Source organism: Vombatus ursinus, unplaced genomic scaffold (assembly GCF_900497805.2).
Source record: "Vombatus ursinus unplaced genomic scaffold, bare-nosed wombat genome assembly UNPS02000021.1, whole genome shotgun sequence".
Taxonomy (NCBI): Eukaryota; Metazoa; Chordata; class Mammalia; order Diprotodontia; family Vombatidae; genus Vombatus; species Vombatus ursinus.
The window spans coordinates 193,773-209,196 of NW_020939799.1; the positions used below are offsets into that span (position 1 = coordinate 193,773).

The 15,424-nt window shown below is 47.7% G+C and overlaps 1 protein-coding gene across 7 annotated transcripts in view; it reads left to right on the top strand.

Annotated features, from left to right (window-relative positions):
• Positions 1–544: 544 nt before the first annotated feature.
• Positions 545–15,424, top strand: part of EXOC3L2 (exocyst complex component 3 like 2) — a 29,155-nt gene continuing 14,275 nt past the window's right edge. Inside the window, exons 1-2 of one of the 7 annotated variants that reach the window (XM_027853920.1) lie at positions 545–812; positions 13,101–13,670. In XM_027853920.1, the coding sequence (XP_027709721.1) occupies positions 743–812; positions 13,101–13,670 (640 nt within the window). In that variant the 5' untranslated portion in view covers positions 545–742. Of the gene's footprint in view, positions 813–2,918; positions 3,039–3,931; positions 3,953–4,636; positions 4,721–9,403; positions 9,444–12,651; positions 12,672–13,100; positions 13,671–15,424 lie in introns of those variants that run through there. The other 6 variants (XM_027854568.1, XM_027856001.1, XM_027853191.1 and 3 more) reach the window with 6 other exon arrangements.

Here is a 15,424-nt window from a genome sequence, read left to right on the forward strand (position 1 = left end):
CACACACACACACACACACACACACACACACACACACACACACACACGGAGAAACACAAAGAGGCGAGTTGGAGCTGTGCGACCTTGAACGAGTCCCTTCCCTTCTCTGGCCTTCCCTTCCCTTCTCTGGACTCCCCTTCCTCCTCTGCCAAAGGACTGAGGGAGTTGGACTGAGAGAGCGACCCAGGACCCTTCCATCCCCAAATCCTCTGGTCTTACACAGAAACAAGGAGAGACAAAAGAGAGAGACACACAAAGGGACAGGGTCAGAGGGAAAGATACAGAAACAGAGTGAGCCAGAGTCAGAGATAAATCGTGTGTCCTGGTGGATTGAGTCTCTTTGGATGGGCTGCACAGATGGAGGGAGGGAGACAGCAGGAGAGGGGCCGGCCGGGCTAGGCCTCAGATCCCTGGCCAGAGTCCTGGGGCCAGGTCACACGAACTAGTTTATCCTATGTCCCATATTTGACAGATGGGGAAACGGAAGGCTGGAAAGAGGAAGTGAGATTTCTGGGCTTTTGACTTGCAGAACATTAGAGACCTACTAATCCTACTCCCCATCTTCACAGATGAAGGAAGCCCCAGAAAGGGAAGGGTCAAAGTGTCTTGCAAAGCCCGGATAGGAGCCCAGGTCCTGCTGCCCAGCCCACTTTGGAATAAAAACCTGAATGGAGCAGAATAGGGCGGGATTTCAGGCCTCTGGGTGGGATGCGGTGTGTGCCAAGGGCTCCATGGGGCGGGGATGAGAAGCCTGCTGGAGCTGCTCTCGGGGTACCCTGAGTTACTCAATGGCAGCTTGGAGAAGACAGAAGGTAGGTGGGTGGGATGGGTCTTCCAGGATGCACTGGGGGAGACAAGCCTACCCTCCCACTTCTGGGAACCAGGATTCTCATGATATCCACTAGAGGGCAGCATAAAATGGGAGAATTGGGAGCACCTGCCACCTCCTCCCACCACAAGGGGACACCCTCTCTTCTTCCCGGGACTGTTAATTCCCTTTATTCCCGCTACCCACACAGGGTCCCCATTATAGCTAACTCTCAATTAGGTGAAGATCTTGTCTCCATAGTCTCTCTGAAGTGGATGGTTAGGAGAATCTTGAGCCAGGGAGGGACTGAAGTCATCGACTGAGAACATAGATCCACAGATTCCCAGGATAATAGAACCAGAGCATATCAGAGTTAGGAGAGCCCTTGGAAATATCATAGCTAGGAGGGGCCTTAGAACAGGGAATGTCAGGGCTGGGAGGGCCCTTAGAACAGGGAATGTCAGGAATGGGAGGGCCCTTAGAATAGGGAATGTCAGGGCTGGGAGGGGCCTCAGAACAGGGAATGTCAGAACTGGGAAGGCCCTAAGGACAGGGAAGGTCTGAGCTGGGAAGGGCCATTAGAACAGGGAATGTCAGAGCTGGGAGGGGCCTTGGAACAGAGAATATCAGAGCTGGGAGGGGCCTCAGAACAGAGAAGGTCTGAGCTGGGAGGGCCCTTAGAACAGGAAATTACAGAGCTGGGAGGGCCCTAAGGACAGGGAAGGTCTGAGCTGGGAAGGGCCTCAGGACAGGAAAGTTATGAGCTTGGAGGGCCATTAGAACAGGGAATGTCAGAGCTGGGAGGGGCCTTGGAACAGAGAATATCAGAGCTGGGAGGGGCCTTGGAATATAATATGTCAGAGCTAGAACACAGAACAATGAATGTTAGAGCTGGAAAAGACCCCAAGCACCATCTAGTCCAATTCATTCATTTTACAGAAGGGGAAACTAAGGCACAGTGAGGGGAAGTGGAAGTCCTTCATCTCAGTGAGTCAGTGGCAGATCTGGGCCTGCAGCTCAAGTCTCTGGCTTCCCAGGCCAACACATCAGGAGAATACTGAGCAAAAGCCAGGGGGCTTGGGCTGTGCAACTCCGCCCCCATCAAGCCATTGTTTCAGGATCAGAACCCTGACCTCCGGCCCCCCGAAGCATTTGCACCCCCACCCTCTGCCAACCTCAGCTTCCCCCTGCCCTGGGCTGGAACCGGGGAAGGCATCTCTAATCCTGTCCCTGTCCTTATCCCCATTTCTGTCCCCATTCTCATCTCTCATCCCAATCCCCTAGCTTCCATTCTCCACTTCTATTTCACAGAATAGACTTAAAATGACTTAGAATTTTAATTTTGAGCAATGAAGTTTGTGCACTTTTGAATTCTGCAAAATGCTTCAAAGAGATTATTTTACTGAATTTCCACAGCTGCAGATACTAGTATATCCATTTCATAAGGAAGGAAACTGAGATTTGCTTCTCACTTTAGGCTAAATCTGCAGCTAGAGGCCTTGAGCTCAGATTATGGGTCTGCTGCTGCATACGATGTTGGGGAATCACTTCACCTGGGTAGGCCTCAGTTTCCCCATCAGTAAAATGAGAGGGTTGTTTCTTAGATTGCTTAGGTCCCTTTCAGCTCAAAATCATCCATCCTTTGAAATCTCTCTTAGCGTCTTAGGTGTTTACAGTTTTGCACTCAGAGATTCATAGATTCCAATAACCTCCAAGCTAGAGACAATAGTAAAAAGGCCAGCATAGTCTAGGCCTTTCTTTTTACTAGAAGGGAAAACCAAGGCTCATAGGAGGGTGTGGGATTTGTCCCAGGTCACTTAGAGAGTCAGGGGCAGATCCAGGAATCAGGGCTCTGCATGCCAAGCCAGAGTTCTCTTCACTAAGTAGAGACAGGGGGAAGTGTCAGTGGGCTGGAGGGAAAGGGATACGACTGGAAGAGACTGTGGAGGGGGAGCACCACCAAGATGGGGAAGGGGGGGATCTGCTTGAGCCAGCTCCAGCCCACATCTCAGGCAGGGAGGAGCCAGGTTCTAATCACAGCTCAGCCTTGGAGGGCAGACAGATAATGAGTCCTTCCCGGCCCCCCTGGCCCCAGAGAGGGAGGGGTTTCCTGACAGGAAATTGACCCAGATCCGCCCCCCCACCCCGGTGGGGCTCCACTCCCCTTAGCCAGCAGTGCCCACTTACAGCGTCCAGACAGAGGCTGGAACCAGCGGTCAGAGGGACTCAGGTGAGGGCCTTCCCCTAGGAACCCCGGTTTCCCAGTCCTAGCTCCTGGGGGAGGAAAGGATTGGCAGGAGACAAGATGGGTAGAGGGAATAGGGGTCTTTTCTGCCCAACAACATGAGAAATCCCAAGGCTAGCAAGGAGTCAGACGCTGGATCTTCCTGGCAATGCAGGGGAATAGGGGACTCGGAGAGGCCTGGGGAGAGAGGACATGAGGACAGGAAGAAGACATGGGAACCAGAGGGAGTGAGGTCTGAGGAGAAGGGGTCAGGGCAGGTCTAGAATTCTAGACTCTCAGAGCTAGAATGGATCTTTGGCACCATCTAACCCATTGCCTCAGTGTGCAGATAGTAAAACTGAGTCCCAGAGTTAATATTCTTACCAAAGATCACCCAGCGAGACTAAAAATCAAGCCTTCTAGTTTTGAGTGCAGGTCTCCTTCAGTTATACTTAGAGAATGGGGATCAATGGATGAGGGATGGAGAAATGGGGCGATGGAGGGTTGTCGAGATAAGGGACGGACATATGGGGTTGGAGGTACTAGAGAACAAAGTGATGAGACAGGATGGATGGATGGGATGGGAGGATGAAGAAATGAGGGATGAAAAGGGACCTGGAGGGAAGAGAGAGGGAGAGCTAGAGGACAGAGGTATGAGGGGTGGAAGAATGGACATGGAGGAGATGTGCGTTGGGGAAGAGTGAGGGATGGGCTGTATGACAAAGTCAGGTGTTTGTGGCTACTGTGAACTGGTCAGAATCCAGGCAGTGGGGACTGCCCAGCTCAGAGGAAAATTATTAAAGTGAGGTGGAAGAAGAAGAGGCAGAGGAGAAGGGCAAAGGGGGAGGGGTGACCCTGGGGGAAGAAGAAAGTTCTGGCAGACACATCCTGCAGGAGGGGGCAAGAGAGGCGTCTGGGAAGTGAGTCAGGCTGGGACCTGGAGCAGTGGGCGCCTGGGGGGCGGGGAGGTGGGGGGGGGTGGAGATTGTCTGAGGACGAGGTGGGGAGGGGTGAGATGTCAGAGCTTGAGTGAGATTTTGAATGCAGAAAAATAGATTCGGTGGTGCATGGGATTGGGAGAGTTTGGGAACAGGTCATTGGTCCTGTTGTGAAATTAAGAATTCAAGGGGACCTGATTCTCCTTTGTATCCTATCCTTTATTTACTGTATGACCTTATCTAAGTTCCTTCCCCTTTCTGGGCCTCGGTTTCTCCATCTATAAAATGAAGGGATTGTATTAAACAGTCTCTAAGTCTGAGCTGTGACATTCCATGTTCTAGGTCTTCCTTAGGTCCCTCCCAACTCTGACATTTCCCTGTTCTAAGGTCTAAGTTCAGATAGTCTGTGTTCTTAGAACCCTCCAAGCTCTGACATTCTGTGTTCTAAGGACCCTCCCAGCTTTGACACTCTCTCTTTCTAATGGTTTTCCCAGCTGATATTTGATGAAAGAGACCCTAGGAGCTTGGAGACTATTGATGGGTCTCCAGGTTAGGTAGAGGTTGCCATACCCCCTCCAAGGATGAAAGACATCCCGAGGACTAGGGGACTGTGCAGGAGTTCGTGGTCTGGCTCCAATAAGAATGAGCAAGTCAAAGATCACCTGCCTCCCTGTCCCTTAAGGATTGGAGATAGAGAGAAATGGGCCCTGGGGAAGAAGGGAGTGGCACTTCACCGTGAAGCCAAAGGAGGTATGTGGGTGCAGAGAGGGAAAGTGGGGACCAAATGCCTGGGTTGGCGGCTCTGGGTTGAGGACTGAAAGCTAAGAGCCAGGGCTTTTAAGGGCAGTAACATTAGTGGTTCCTTCAGAGACAGAAGACGGAGAGAGAATGGATTAGACAATGCTACATTCAAATGGATTCAAAAGAGCTTGGATGACTGGACCCAAAGAGTTGTTAATAGGTTCCGTGTCAATGTGGCCAGAGGTTTCCAGTGAAGGGCCCCAAGGATCTGTGCTTGGCCCTGGGCTATTCCACATTTTTATCTGTGACTTAGATAAAAATGTTGACAATAAGCTCACCCAATTTGCAAATGATACCAAGCTGAGAGGGGCGGATAACACCTGGGATGACCATTAGGATCCAAAGGGATGTAGACAAGTTGATAGAGTTTGGGGTTGAAGTTAGTAAGAGGACATCTAACTGGAATAAATGTAAAAAGTCTTGTGCTTAGGTACGAAAAATCAATTTCCCATGTCTAAGATGGGAGAGGCAGCCAGCAGTTGTTCTGGGTGTTTTAATTCATGGGGAAGGGGATAGCGGAGGGGGCAGGGGGAGGTTAGAGCTGTGTTTAAGTATTTGAAGAGCTGTCCTCTAGAAGACGGATCAGATTTGTTTGGCCTCAGACTGCAGACCCACCAGCTTTGGGCGGGAGGCAGAAAGATGCCAGCCGAGGCTGGATGTCAGGAGCTGTCTCAAAGTGGACTGAATTGCCTGGAGAGGTTGGACAACCCTTCCTGACTTTGGTCTAGTAGGGATTCCTTTTGTCGCTGGGTTGTACTAGATGGCCTAGTGATTCCTTTCATTCCAACTCTCACATTCAATGATTTTTGTGGTTTTCCCTCATAGGAATCATGACTGCGTTTTCTCTTGCTATCATTAGGTTCATGGTCAGACTTGGTAAGCCCCACCCTAAAACTGGAGAGCAGTAAAGTCAGTCAACAGGCATTTATTAATTCCCTACTCTATACCAGGCACGATGCTAATAGATAAACTTACATCTGGTATTGGTCATTAAGAGAACAGGGACTTTTGCACACAGCTCCCACTAGTTTACTTTGGGACAGATAGGTGACGCAGTGGTTAGAACACCAGACCTGGAGTCAGCAAGACTTGAGTTCAAATCTTGCCATAGGCAGATACAAGTTGTGTGACCCTGGGCAAGTCATTAATCTCAGCCTCAGTTTCCCAATCTGTAAAATGGGGATAACAAGAACGCCTACCTCTCAAGGCTGATGTGAGGATCAAGTGAGATAGTTTGTAAAGAGCTTCGGAGACCTAAAAGTGATATACAAATGTTATCTATTATTATTATTTTGTATGAAAATACAATGGCTACATTATGCATAAATGTGGGGAGAAGGCACGTAATGCATGGAGTCAAGAGTCCTAGATATGAGTCTCAGCTTTCCAGAGTGACCATTCCAAGTCAAGATGTTTGCATATCACCTTCCCCTTTAGATCATGAGTTCCTTCAGAGGCTTTGAGTGTGGTGGGGGGAAGGGAGAGGGTACATAACAATCAATCAGTAATCAATCAATAACATTTATTAAGCATCTACTACAGTTCCAGGCACTGTGCTAAGCACTGGGGATACAAGAAGAGTCAACAGACGTCTCTGTCCTCAAGAAGCTTACAATATATTGAGGGAGACAACAAAATTTACATCCGAAGCAAGCTATATGCAGGATAAATAGGAAATAATCCCTAGAGGCAAGGAACTAGAAGAAAGGTTGGGGAAGGCTTCTGGGACAACCGGAGATAACTAATTGTTGAAGTTTAGTCAAAAAGGTGTTTTATCTCTAAGCCTTTATCTAAATGGTTCACCAACAAGATAATGTGAATGCAAATTGAGCTAACTAGGAATTAGTTAATCTTGGAAAGGCAGCTCCTGGCCTGTGAATTTATTTTGCCCTTACGCTGTTTACTCTTATCTGTGAAAGTGTTGTTATCTCTAGTAGAAAATAAGCTTCTGGAGGGCAGAGACTTTCACTTTTGCCTTTGTATACTCATGCCCTAACAGAATGTGTAGTACCCTGTAGGCATTTAATAAATGTTCATTCATTCACTCATTGGAGTTTGAAGATCTGAAACTGAGTCTCAGAACTGCCACTCACCAGGTATATGACCTTGGACAACTTATTGCCCCTCCCTGGACCTCAGTTTCCTCATCTGTAAAATGAGGGGAAAGCTCTAAATCCAAGATCAATATTAGCTCTAAATCCAAAATCAATATTAGTATAGCTCCTGGCACACAGTAAGTGCTTAATAGGTGTTTTTATTCCTCCTTATAAGATTCTATAATCCTGGACAGCTACAATGTAAACCCCTGAAGTGGTCTCATGGACTGGAATTTGCACTCTTCAAAGTTATGATTAGGTAAAATAAAGAAATTGGTTCCAGCCCAGTGGAAATAGGCAACATGAATTCCAATAATGCAACGACTTAAGGGGGGGTGTTGTGTTATTTGCAGCAAATGAGACCTACCAAAGTCTTTTTTATTCATTAAAAACTTTTATCATTTGCTATAGTCACAGCAGCTCCCAGGAAGTCATAGAAGGTGTTGGCAGCCTCTTTATGTAGCTGGAAGGAATTTTAGAGATTATTTAGTCCCCTACTACCTCATTTTACAGATGAGGAAACTGAGGTCCGGAGAGGTTTTCCCAAAGCCACACAGGCAACAAGCAGCAGAGCCCCTGACTCCCTAATCCCTAATCGCATTTAGGGTTGCCAGATTCATCACAAAGAGGTTAAGCAATTTTCTCATTATCAGGGAACATCAGGGAAACTAGAGCTGGGAGACGTAAGAGGCAGAGCAGCAAAGAATGCTAGAGAACTTAGTAAGGGGAGGGGGAGTGTGGTGATGGGGTTGGGGGCGTGGAATGTTTGAAGGTGAGGGGGAGGCTACAGCATGCTGTAATGGACAGTGTGTTGGGCTTATAATCAGAAAAACCTGAGTTCAAACGCTTACTAGCTATGACTCTAGGCAAGTCATTTAACCTTAGAGATTCAGTTTCCTCATACGTGAAAAGACGATACAAGCACATGCAGAGTCAACATCATGGTCTGTATTTCTATCATGGTTTCCTCCTTACCAAATGGATTTCTCCTAAAGTGATACACATTTTGCTGACCCCATTTCACAACAGAAGAAGCTGGGGTCAGAAAGGGGAAGTTACTAGCCCAGGGTTCCACAGCTAGGAAGTGGCAGGGCTGGGGCGTGATTAAAACTGACGCCCTTTCTTTGGCACCAAGCCACCTCTCGTGATGGTGAGATCCCTGAAGGATAGCTCTGTTTGCCTTTGGCTTTTTAAAAATGTATTTTAAAAATGTATAATTTAGATCAGGACTTAAAGAAACGCAAAGACCTTGATACAATTATGTACCTTCTTGGGAAAAAAAAAACGGACTTGTTGCTGGCTTTTTTTTTTAACTTGGCTTTAAGAGGCTTGCTTTTATGGTCTTCTAAGTATCCCTAAACTCCAAATATTGCCTGGTATACCACATCCCAGTGGCTTGCCAGTCATGAAAGAATCTTCCTTGGGGTTTGGTTGTGTTCAATCCCAGGAAAGCCAAATAGATTAAATCCCAAAGGACAGCCTGAGGACCCTAATGTTGGCCCAGTTGAGAAGCGCTTATAGATCCATGTTATTTGTCTCTTTGTAATGTAGCTCTTTAGTAGAAATAACCATAATGATAGTGCTAATTCCTCTATCATTAAGGTTTTAAATTCAAATCAATAATGATTTATTGTTGCCTACTATGTGTCAGGCACTCTGTTCGGTGCTGGATAACAAAGACAAAAATATAACAGTCCCTGCCCTCAAGGAGTTCACATTCTATTGGACTGGGGGGAATGACAAAATGTACATGGATAAATACGTACAAAAATTATCGATGAAATAAATAAAAGTCATTGGGGAGAGGCAGTAACAACTGACGTAATCAGGAAAGGCTGCATTGCAGGAGGGAGCACCTGAGCTGCCATGTGAAGGTAGCTAGAGGTTCCAAGAAGTGGCAGTAAAGAAGGAAGGCATCCCGGGAGGGGGGTCCTGCCTGGGCAAAGGCTGTTCAAAAGGGAGGAGGTGTCATGTAGGGAAGCCAGTTTGGCTGGAGTGCCTGAAGGGGGCGCAAAAGTGTAATCCTCCATGTCAGATTGTGATTGAATTTTAAATGCTAACATACCTTTCCTGCGTGCGCATGATTCTCTTTTTTAGAGAGGGAAACTGAGGCTCAGAGAAGAGAAGGAATTCTAGCAGAATCAATGGGCGATCAAACAAGTTAGCACATATAAAGCTTTTTTTGAGCCTTGCTATATAAGATCTCCTCCTCCTCCTCCTCCTCTTTCTCCTCCCCCTTAGCTAGGAAGTTTTGGAGAGGGGATTTGATCCCATTCTCAAAGATCAGTAATACTCCTTGTACCTCAGGGCCAGAGAAGTCAGGTTTTTCAGAACTTGTCTCCTTACTTCATTCCTTGCCCTTGGAAGCCAGTCAGGAGTCAGTGTAAATGTTAACTTAACCCCTACACGTCAAAGATCATACATTAAATGACAACTTGATACACAAACACTTCAAGGACTCCCATAGCTTTCTCATCCAGCCTCTGCATCTCGCTTGTTTTTAATTCCACCCGCAGAGCTAGAAGGGAACTCGGAGGCTGTGGACTCATTTTGCAGATGAGGAACAGGACCAGAAGGTTTGTGTCTTGCCTAAGGTCATAACACTGGCGATCTTTCTACTGCACCCATAGACTCTGACCTCAGAGGGGACCATATCTTAGAGTGTGATGATGACATTTGAGGAGAAGGGAAGGGTGAGTGGTGAGTGGAGTAGGAAAATCAGCATTTCCCAACATACAGTTCTATTCACTTTGATTCAACAAGCAGAGTTTGGGACTGAGGGAAGACAAGGCCAAGAGTCTCTGACCTCAGAGAGGGTGCTGTTGTTTTTCAGTCATGTTCGACTCTTTATGATCCCATTTGGGGTTTTCTTGGCAAGAGATACTAGAGTGGTTTGTCATTTCCTTCTCCAGCTCCATTCTGCAGATGAGGACCTGAGGAAAACAGAGTGAGGTAACTTGCCCAGGGCCACACAGCTAGGAAGTGTCTGAGGCTGGATTTGAACTCAAGAAGAGGAGTCTTCCTCACTCCAGGGCTGGCATTCTATCCACTGCACCACCTAGATGCCCAGGTGCAACCCATATTTGGAGGAGATGGCTCAGATCCAGCCACAGATAACCCCAACCCCAGACAGGATAGGAAGCAAGGCCATGAGGGAAGGGCAGTGTCAAACTGTGAGGGTTCAGAGGAGGGAGGGAATCCCATTTAGGTTGGTGGGGAGAGAGGGGAAAGAAGGACACCCACCCCCTCAGCTCAGTATAAGCAGAAGCTAGCCAAGAAAATGAAGAACAACAAAAAGGAGTTTATCTTAAAAAAAAAAAAGGCTATGGGGGTGGTGGAAGAAAAGGATCAGGGAATGGAAAGTCTAATCGCCTCAACTTACCTTGTCTTCTCATCCAAGAGAATGATCTTTAAACTGAAGACAGAACAAAAATGGCTGATGGGGAATTGATAACCAGGCTAAGTAGGAAGATGGTAAGAGGGCACATGACTGCTTTGGTGGCCTAGATGGGCTCGGTTCTAGAGCACAGAAAAATTGGCTGAAGTGACTGTTCACTCATGGAGAACAGAAAAGGGGACCACAGGGTTGGAAAAGGAGAAAGGAAGAGAGTGGCGCCTGCAAACCATAATCCAATGAGCTTGACTTATATTCCTGGTAAAATTCCAGAATGTAATATCAGAAAGCTGGTTAGTGAAAGTCTCTAAAAGGAATCCATGACCACAGAGAGCTACAGTGGCTCCATCAAAAACAGGTCACACCAGCTTAACCTTATTTCCTTCTTTGATAGGGTTACTAGACTGGTCAGTCAGGGAAAGTTGTGGGTGTAATTTACCTAGATTATATCAAAGAAATTGAAAAAAGTCTCCCAACCTATGTCAGTGTACTCTAAGAAGGAGAGGTGTGTCTAGACAATGGCACAATTAAGTAGTTTCAGAACTGGATGAATGGCCACATCCAAAGAAGAGACATGAAAGGTTCTACACGGTTTAGAGAAGAGGTCTTCGGTGGAGCTACCAAGGGATTTGCGCTTGGCCCTGTGCTCTTGAACATTTTCTCAGTAACTTGGATAAAGGCATAAATGGCATGCTCATCACATTGACAGATGACACGGAGCTCTGAGGGATGACCAATGGTAGAAGGCAGTTGGGATTGTTAACAGGATTTTACTGAGCTAGTCCTTAATCTGAGAATGACAAAACAGTATGTTCATTACACATATATCGATTATTATAAAAATCATAATTCCCTTCACAGGATTAACAGAAGCTTGATCGACTAGATCACACTGGGCTAAAACTAACGCAGGAAAATGAAAAGGGATAAATGTCATGTCTTACTTCCACCTGGGTTCAAAAACTCAACCTTATAAATCCAAGATGGGGGAGGCCTGACTATAGCAGTTTGTCTGAAGAAGGAGGGGGAAGGCATGTACTGCAAACATGTAGGAGTCAATAGTCACAGTCAAGAAAGAGAATGCCATGTTGTGCTCAGTTCTGGGTACCACACTCTAGAAAGGACACTAATAAACTGGAGAGCATCCAGAGAAGGGCAACCAGAATGCTGAAGGGTCTTGAGATCATGCCATTTGGAGATCCATTGAAGGAAATGGGCATGGTTAACCTGAGAAGAGAAGACTTGGAGGGGGGATGTCCTGTGAAAGGGAGAGGAGCTTTGTTCTGCTTCTCCCCACTTCCCATGGTCTGGGCAGAACCAGGAGCAAATCGGGGAAGGTGCAAAGAGACAGATTGAAGCTTTTGGATAATTAGAGCTATCCTAAAGAGGAATGGGCTGCCCCAGGAGGTGAGGGGGTGTCTCCCTCACTGGGGATTTTTAATAAAATGTTAGATGTCCTATTGCTAAACTTATTGGAGAAAGGATTCTTGTTCAGGGACAGATTAGAGTAAATGACCCCTAAGTTCACTGGGTCCATCAACAAGCATTTATTAAATGTTTACTATATACACTGTACTAAGTGCTGAGGAGACAAAGCAGACAGTCTCTGCTCTCAAGAGGCTCCCAGTCTAATGCGGAAATCCCTTCTAATTCTGAGATTCTGTGAGTCATTGATTCAGGATGAGCTGTTTAAAGGAGGCTACACTTGAGTGAGGCCTTGAAGGCTAAGGAAAACCTCCACAGTCTTTCTGAGGGGATGGGGATTGGGCAGACTGACTTCTTCTCTGACCTTCAACGACAGCTTTCTCACAGAACTATAAAAAGGGCAGGAGGCGGGATGGGGCTACTTTAGGGTCAATTCCACAGGTGTGAGGTGTGGTTGAGGCTCTCTAGGAAAAATCCTAGGAGTTGCACCACTCTGTGAGCAATCCTTTCTTTATATATGGTTTATTTATATATGGTTCCCTTGACAAGGCAGGGAGAAGGAGAGATCAAAGAAATGGGGAAAGGGCTCAGACAGGTGCCAGACTCCTCAGGTTCCAGAATTCTAAGAGGCCAAGAGTCTGGGAGCCTAAGGGTGTGAGGGTAGGACTCTGAGAGTCTACAAGTCTGGGATTCTAAGAATCAAGGATTCTAGAATTCAGAACCTAGTATTCTAAAATTCTGGGATTCCATGAGTCCAAGAAACTAGTAGTCTATAAGTGCTAAGAGTCTGTGAGCCTAAGAGGATAAATAACAACAATTTATACAGCACAAACTTTGTGCCAGATGCTGGACTAAGCCTTTTACAAATATTATCCCATTTGATACACACAACAACGCTGGGAAAGTAGATGCTATTGTGATTACAGTTGAGGAAACTGAGGCAGCCGGTGGTGAAGTGACTTGTCCAGCCAGAGTCACACTGCAAGTAAGTATCTGAGGCTGGATTTGAACTTGGGTCTTCCTGACTCCAGGCCTAATGTTCCACCTAGCTGCATAGGATGAGATTAAGATACTGAAACTCTACAAGTTTGGGACTCTCTAAATAGAGAATTCTATGGGTCTATGATTTAAGAATTCAGATACTCTGAGAATCCATGAACTAGGGGCCCTGAGAGAGTGTAAGGCTAAGGTTCTAAGATTCTCTTAGTCTAAGGATCTAAGAGTATAATTCTAAGATTCTACAAACCTGAAATTTTAGGACTCCAGAATTCTAAGATTTGGTGTGGATATGAGTTTATAACTCTAAGATTCTAGAATTCTAAGAGAATCGAGCATTTGAAAAGTGCGTTATGATTCCAAGAGTCTAAGATTCAGTGATTAAACAAATAAATAGATTTGTTGATTCTAATTCTAGGTCCCCACTCCATGATGCCTATCCTGAAGAGCCTTCGAATGCCAGACCCAAAGGGGACCCGTGCCAACACTCTGCCCCTGACACCTTCCAGGAACCCCTTTGAGTCCTCCTCAGGGGCAGAGGATGACGAGGAGAAGGGGGAACTGGATGCCTTCCGTGGGGAATCAGCCCCTACCCTGCCTAATGGGGCCTCTTGCCACCGCCGGGCCACCCTGGAGAAGCTGGTGGGCCTGTCACCCTTCAGGCTGGGCAGGGGAGGGGGCCGACGGGTGGGCAGCCCTGGAGATGGGGAGTCCCGCTCCTTCTTGGGCCGGATGCTGGGTCCTGGGGTCCGGCGGAGCTCTGCCGACTTTGGCCTCTTGGCCAGGCTCAACGGGGGCCGACAGGGTGGAACAGGGGATGCTGAGGCTGCAGGAGAGGCAGCCCGGAGGCTGGCCTTCTTGAGGCTGGGACGAGGGCCCAAGCCCCGCCGGGGGTCCCTGGCAGAAAGGCTGATGCCCTCAGGGGAGCCAGCCCTAGGGACATCACCACCAGCCCCAGCGCCACCCAAGGTGAAGGAGCCGCTGTCTGGTGAGTGGGGAGAGGTAAAAGGAGTGTGAGATGACCATAAGTCAGGGAGAAAGGGACCTGACCAGGGTCTGGACTCTAACCCTGATCCTAATCCCACTGGCAAGCTCAGCTCTGGACACAACTCAGACCCTAATTCTAACCCCAAACCCAATTTAGATCCCAACTCACCCTAATCTCAATTCTGACCCTAATCCCAACTCGGACCTTAATTCTGATCCCTGACTCTAACCCCACCTCTGCTCTATCCCCAACTGTCACCCTAACCTGAGTGCTCCAACCTCGATCCCAATCTGACTCTCTGACACTGATCTGTGGGTGGTGAAACGAGATCTGGAGTCAGGGAGACTCATCTTCCTGAGCTCAAATCTGGACTCAGACATTTATTAGCTGGGTGACCATGGACAAGTCGCTTTACCTGTTTGCCTCAGTTTCTTCATCTGTAAAATGAGCTAGAGAAAGAAATGGCAAGTCACTCCTTGGCCAAATCATTTACCATTCCTGCACCTCCATTTTCCCGTCGTTTGAATTCAGTGGGTTCTGAAGTGCCTTTCTGCTTGGAGTCTTTGACCTATGATCCCACAACTCTCACCGCATCTCTGATTTTAACCCCTATCTCAGGACTCAGCCCCAACAATTCAACCCCCAATTCTAACTCTGTGTTCACCCTAATTCTGACCCTCTGGTCCTAATCTCAATTGGGACTCCAAGTCAGACCCCAACCCCAGTACTGTGCCTAACCCCAGCCCTTGATCTGCACCTCAACTCAGGCCCCAGCCTCAGCCTTGATCTCACTCTGGACCCCAACAGCCAAATCAACATTAATTCAAACCCCAACCCCAACCCCAAACTCAACTGTAGCCCTAACTTGGCCTTTCAGTTCATCTCCAACCTATCTTAACCATGACCCCAAGAGTGGATTCAACCCTGATGCTGACCCTAACCCCAATTCCAAATGTAACCATTACTCTTGTCCCACCCTATCCTCAACTCCAACCTGATCTCAATTTTATCCCTAATCTCCCCAAGTATTGACCCCTGCTCTGTATCTCCTTAGCACTAACGTCCTCCCCTGCCCCTTCTCTTCTGGAGTCCTGACCCCTATAACCTCTCCTGCGAGCTCTGCTGATCTCAGAGCCAAGAAAGCAGCTTTTCGCCACCAGAAAGGAGCCGAGGCGCCTTGTGGGAAAGGAGGCGATGCTCAGCTGCCCCAGGTCCTGGCCTCGAGCCCCAAGGGAGGGGGCAAAGAGCGAGAGGGGAGGAGAGTGTTGGGAGCTGGGGGAACCCACCTCCCCTCCCCACCTTCTGGAAACGGATGGGCAGAAATAGCCACTGGACAGGAAATTGCTTCCCTGCAAGTAGGAAACAGAGGAGGGGGAGGGTCAAGGGGAGCCCCTGGGCCCCTAGGGACCCTTCATCCGCCCCGTGGGCCTTTTCTAACTGTCCCCTGCTGACCTCTATCCCTAACCCAAATGCTACCTCTGATAGCTCTCTGTACCCCCATCACAACTGTACCCCTGCTCAGGGAGCCTGTAATTTGTCTTATACAACCTAGCTAACGTTCCTGAATCCTTCCCCCCTCTTCCCCCAATAGCCTCAGTCCCTCTCATCCCAGCCCTATTCTTAATGTCCCCTAACCAAATCTATTTCTCTCTCTCCCCTCTCCCCTCTCCTCTTCTTTCCTTCCTTCTCTTCCCTCCTCTCTTCGTCTCTTCTTCTTCTTCTTCTTCTTCTTCTTCTTCTTCTTCTTCTTCTTC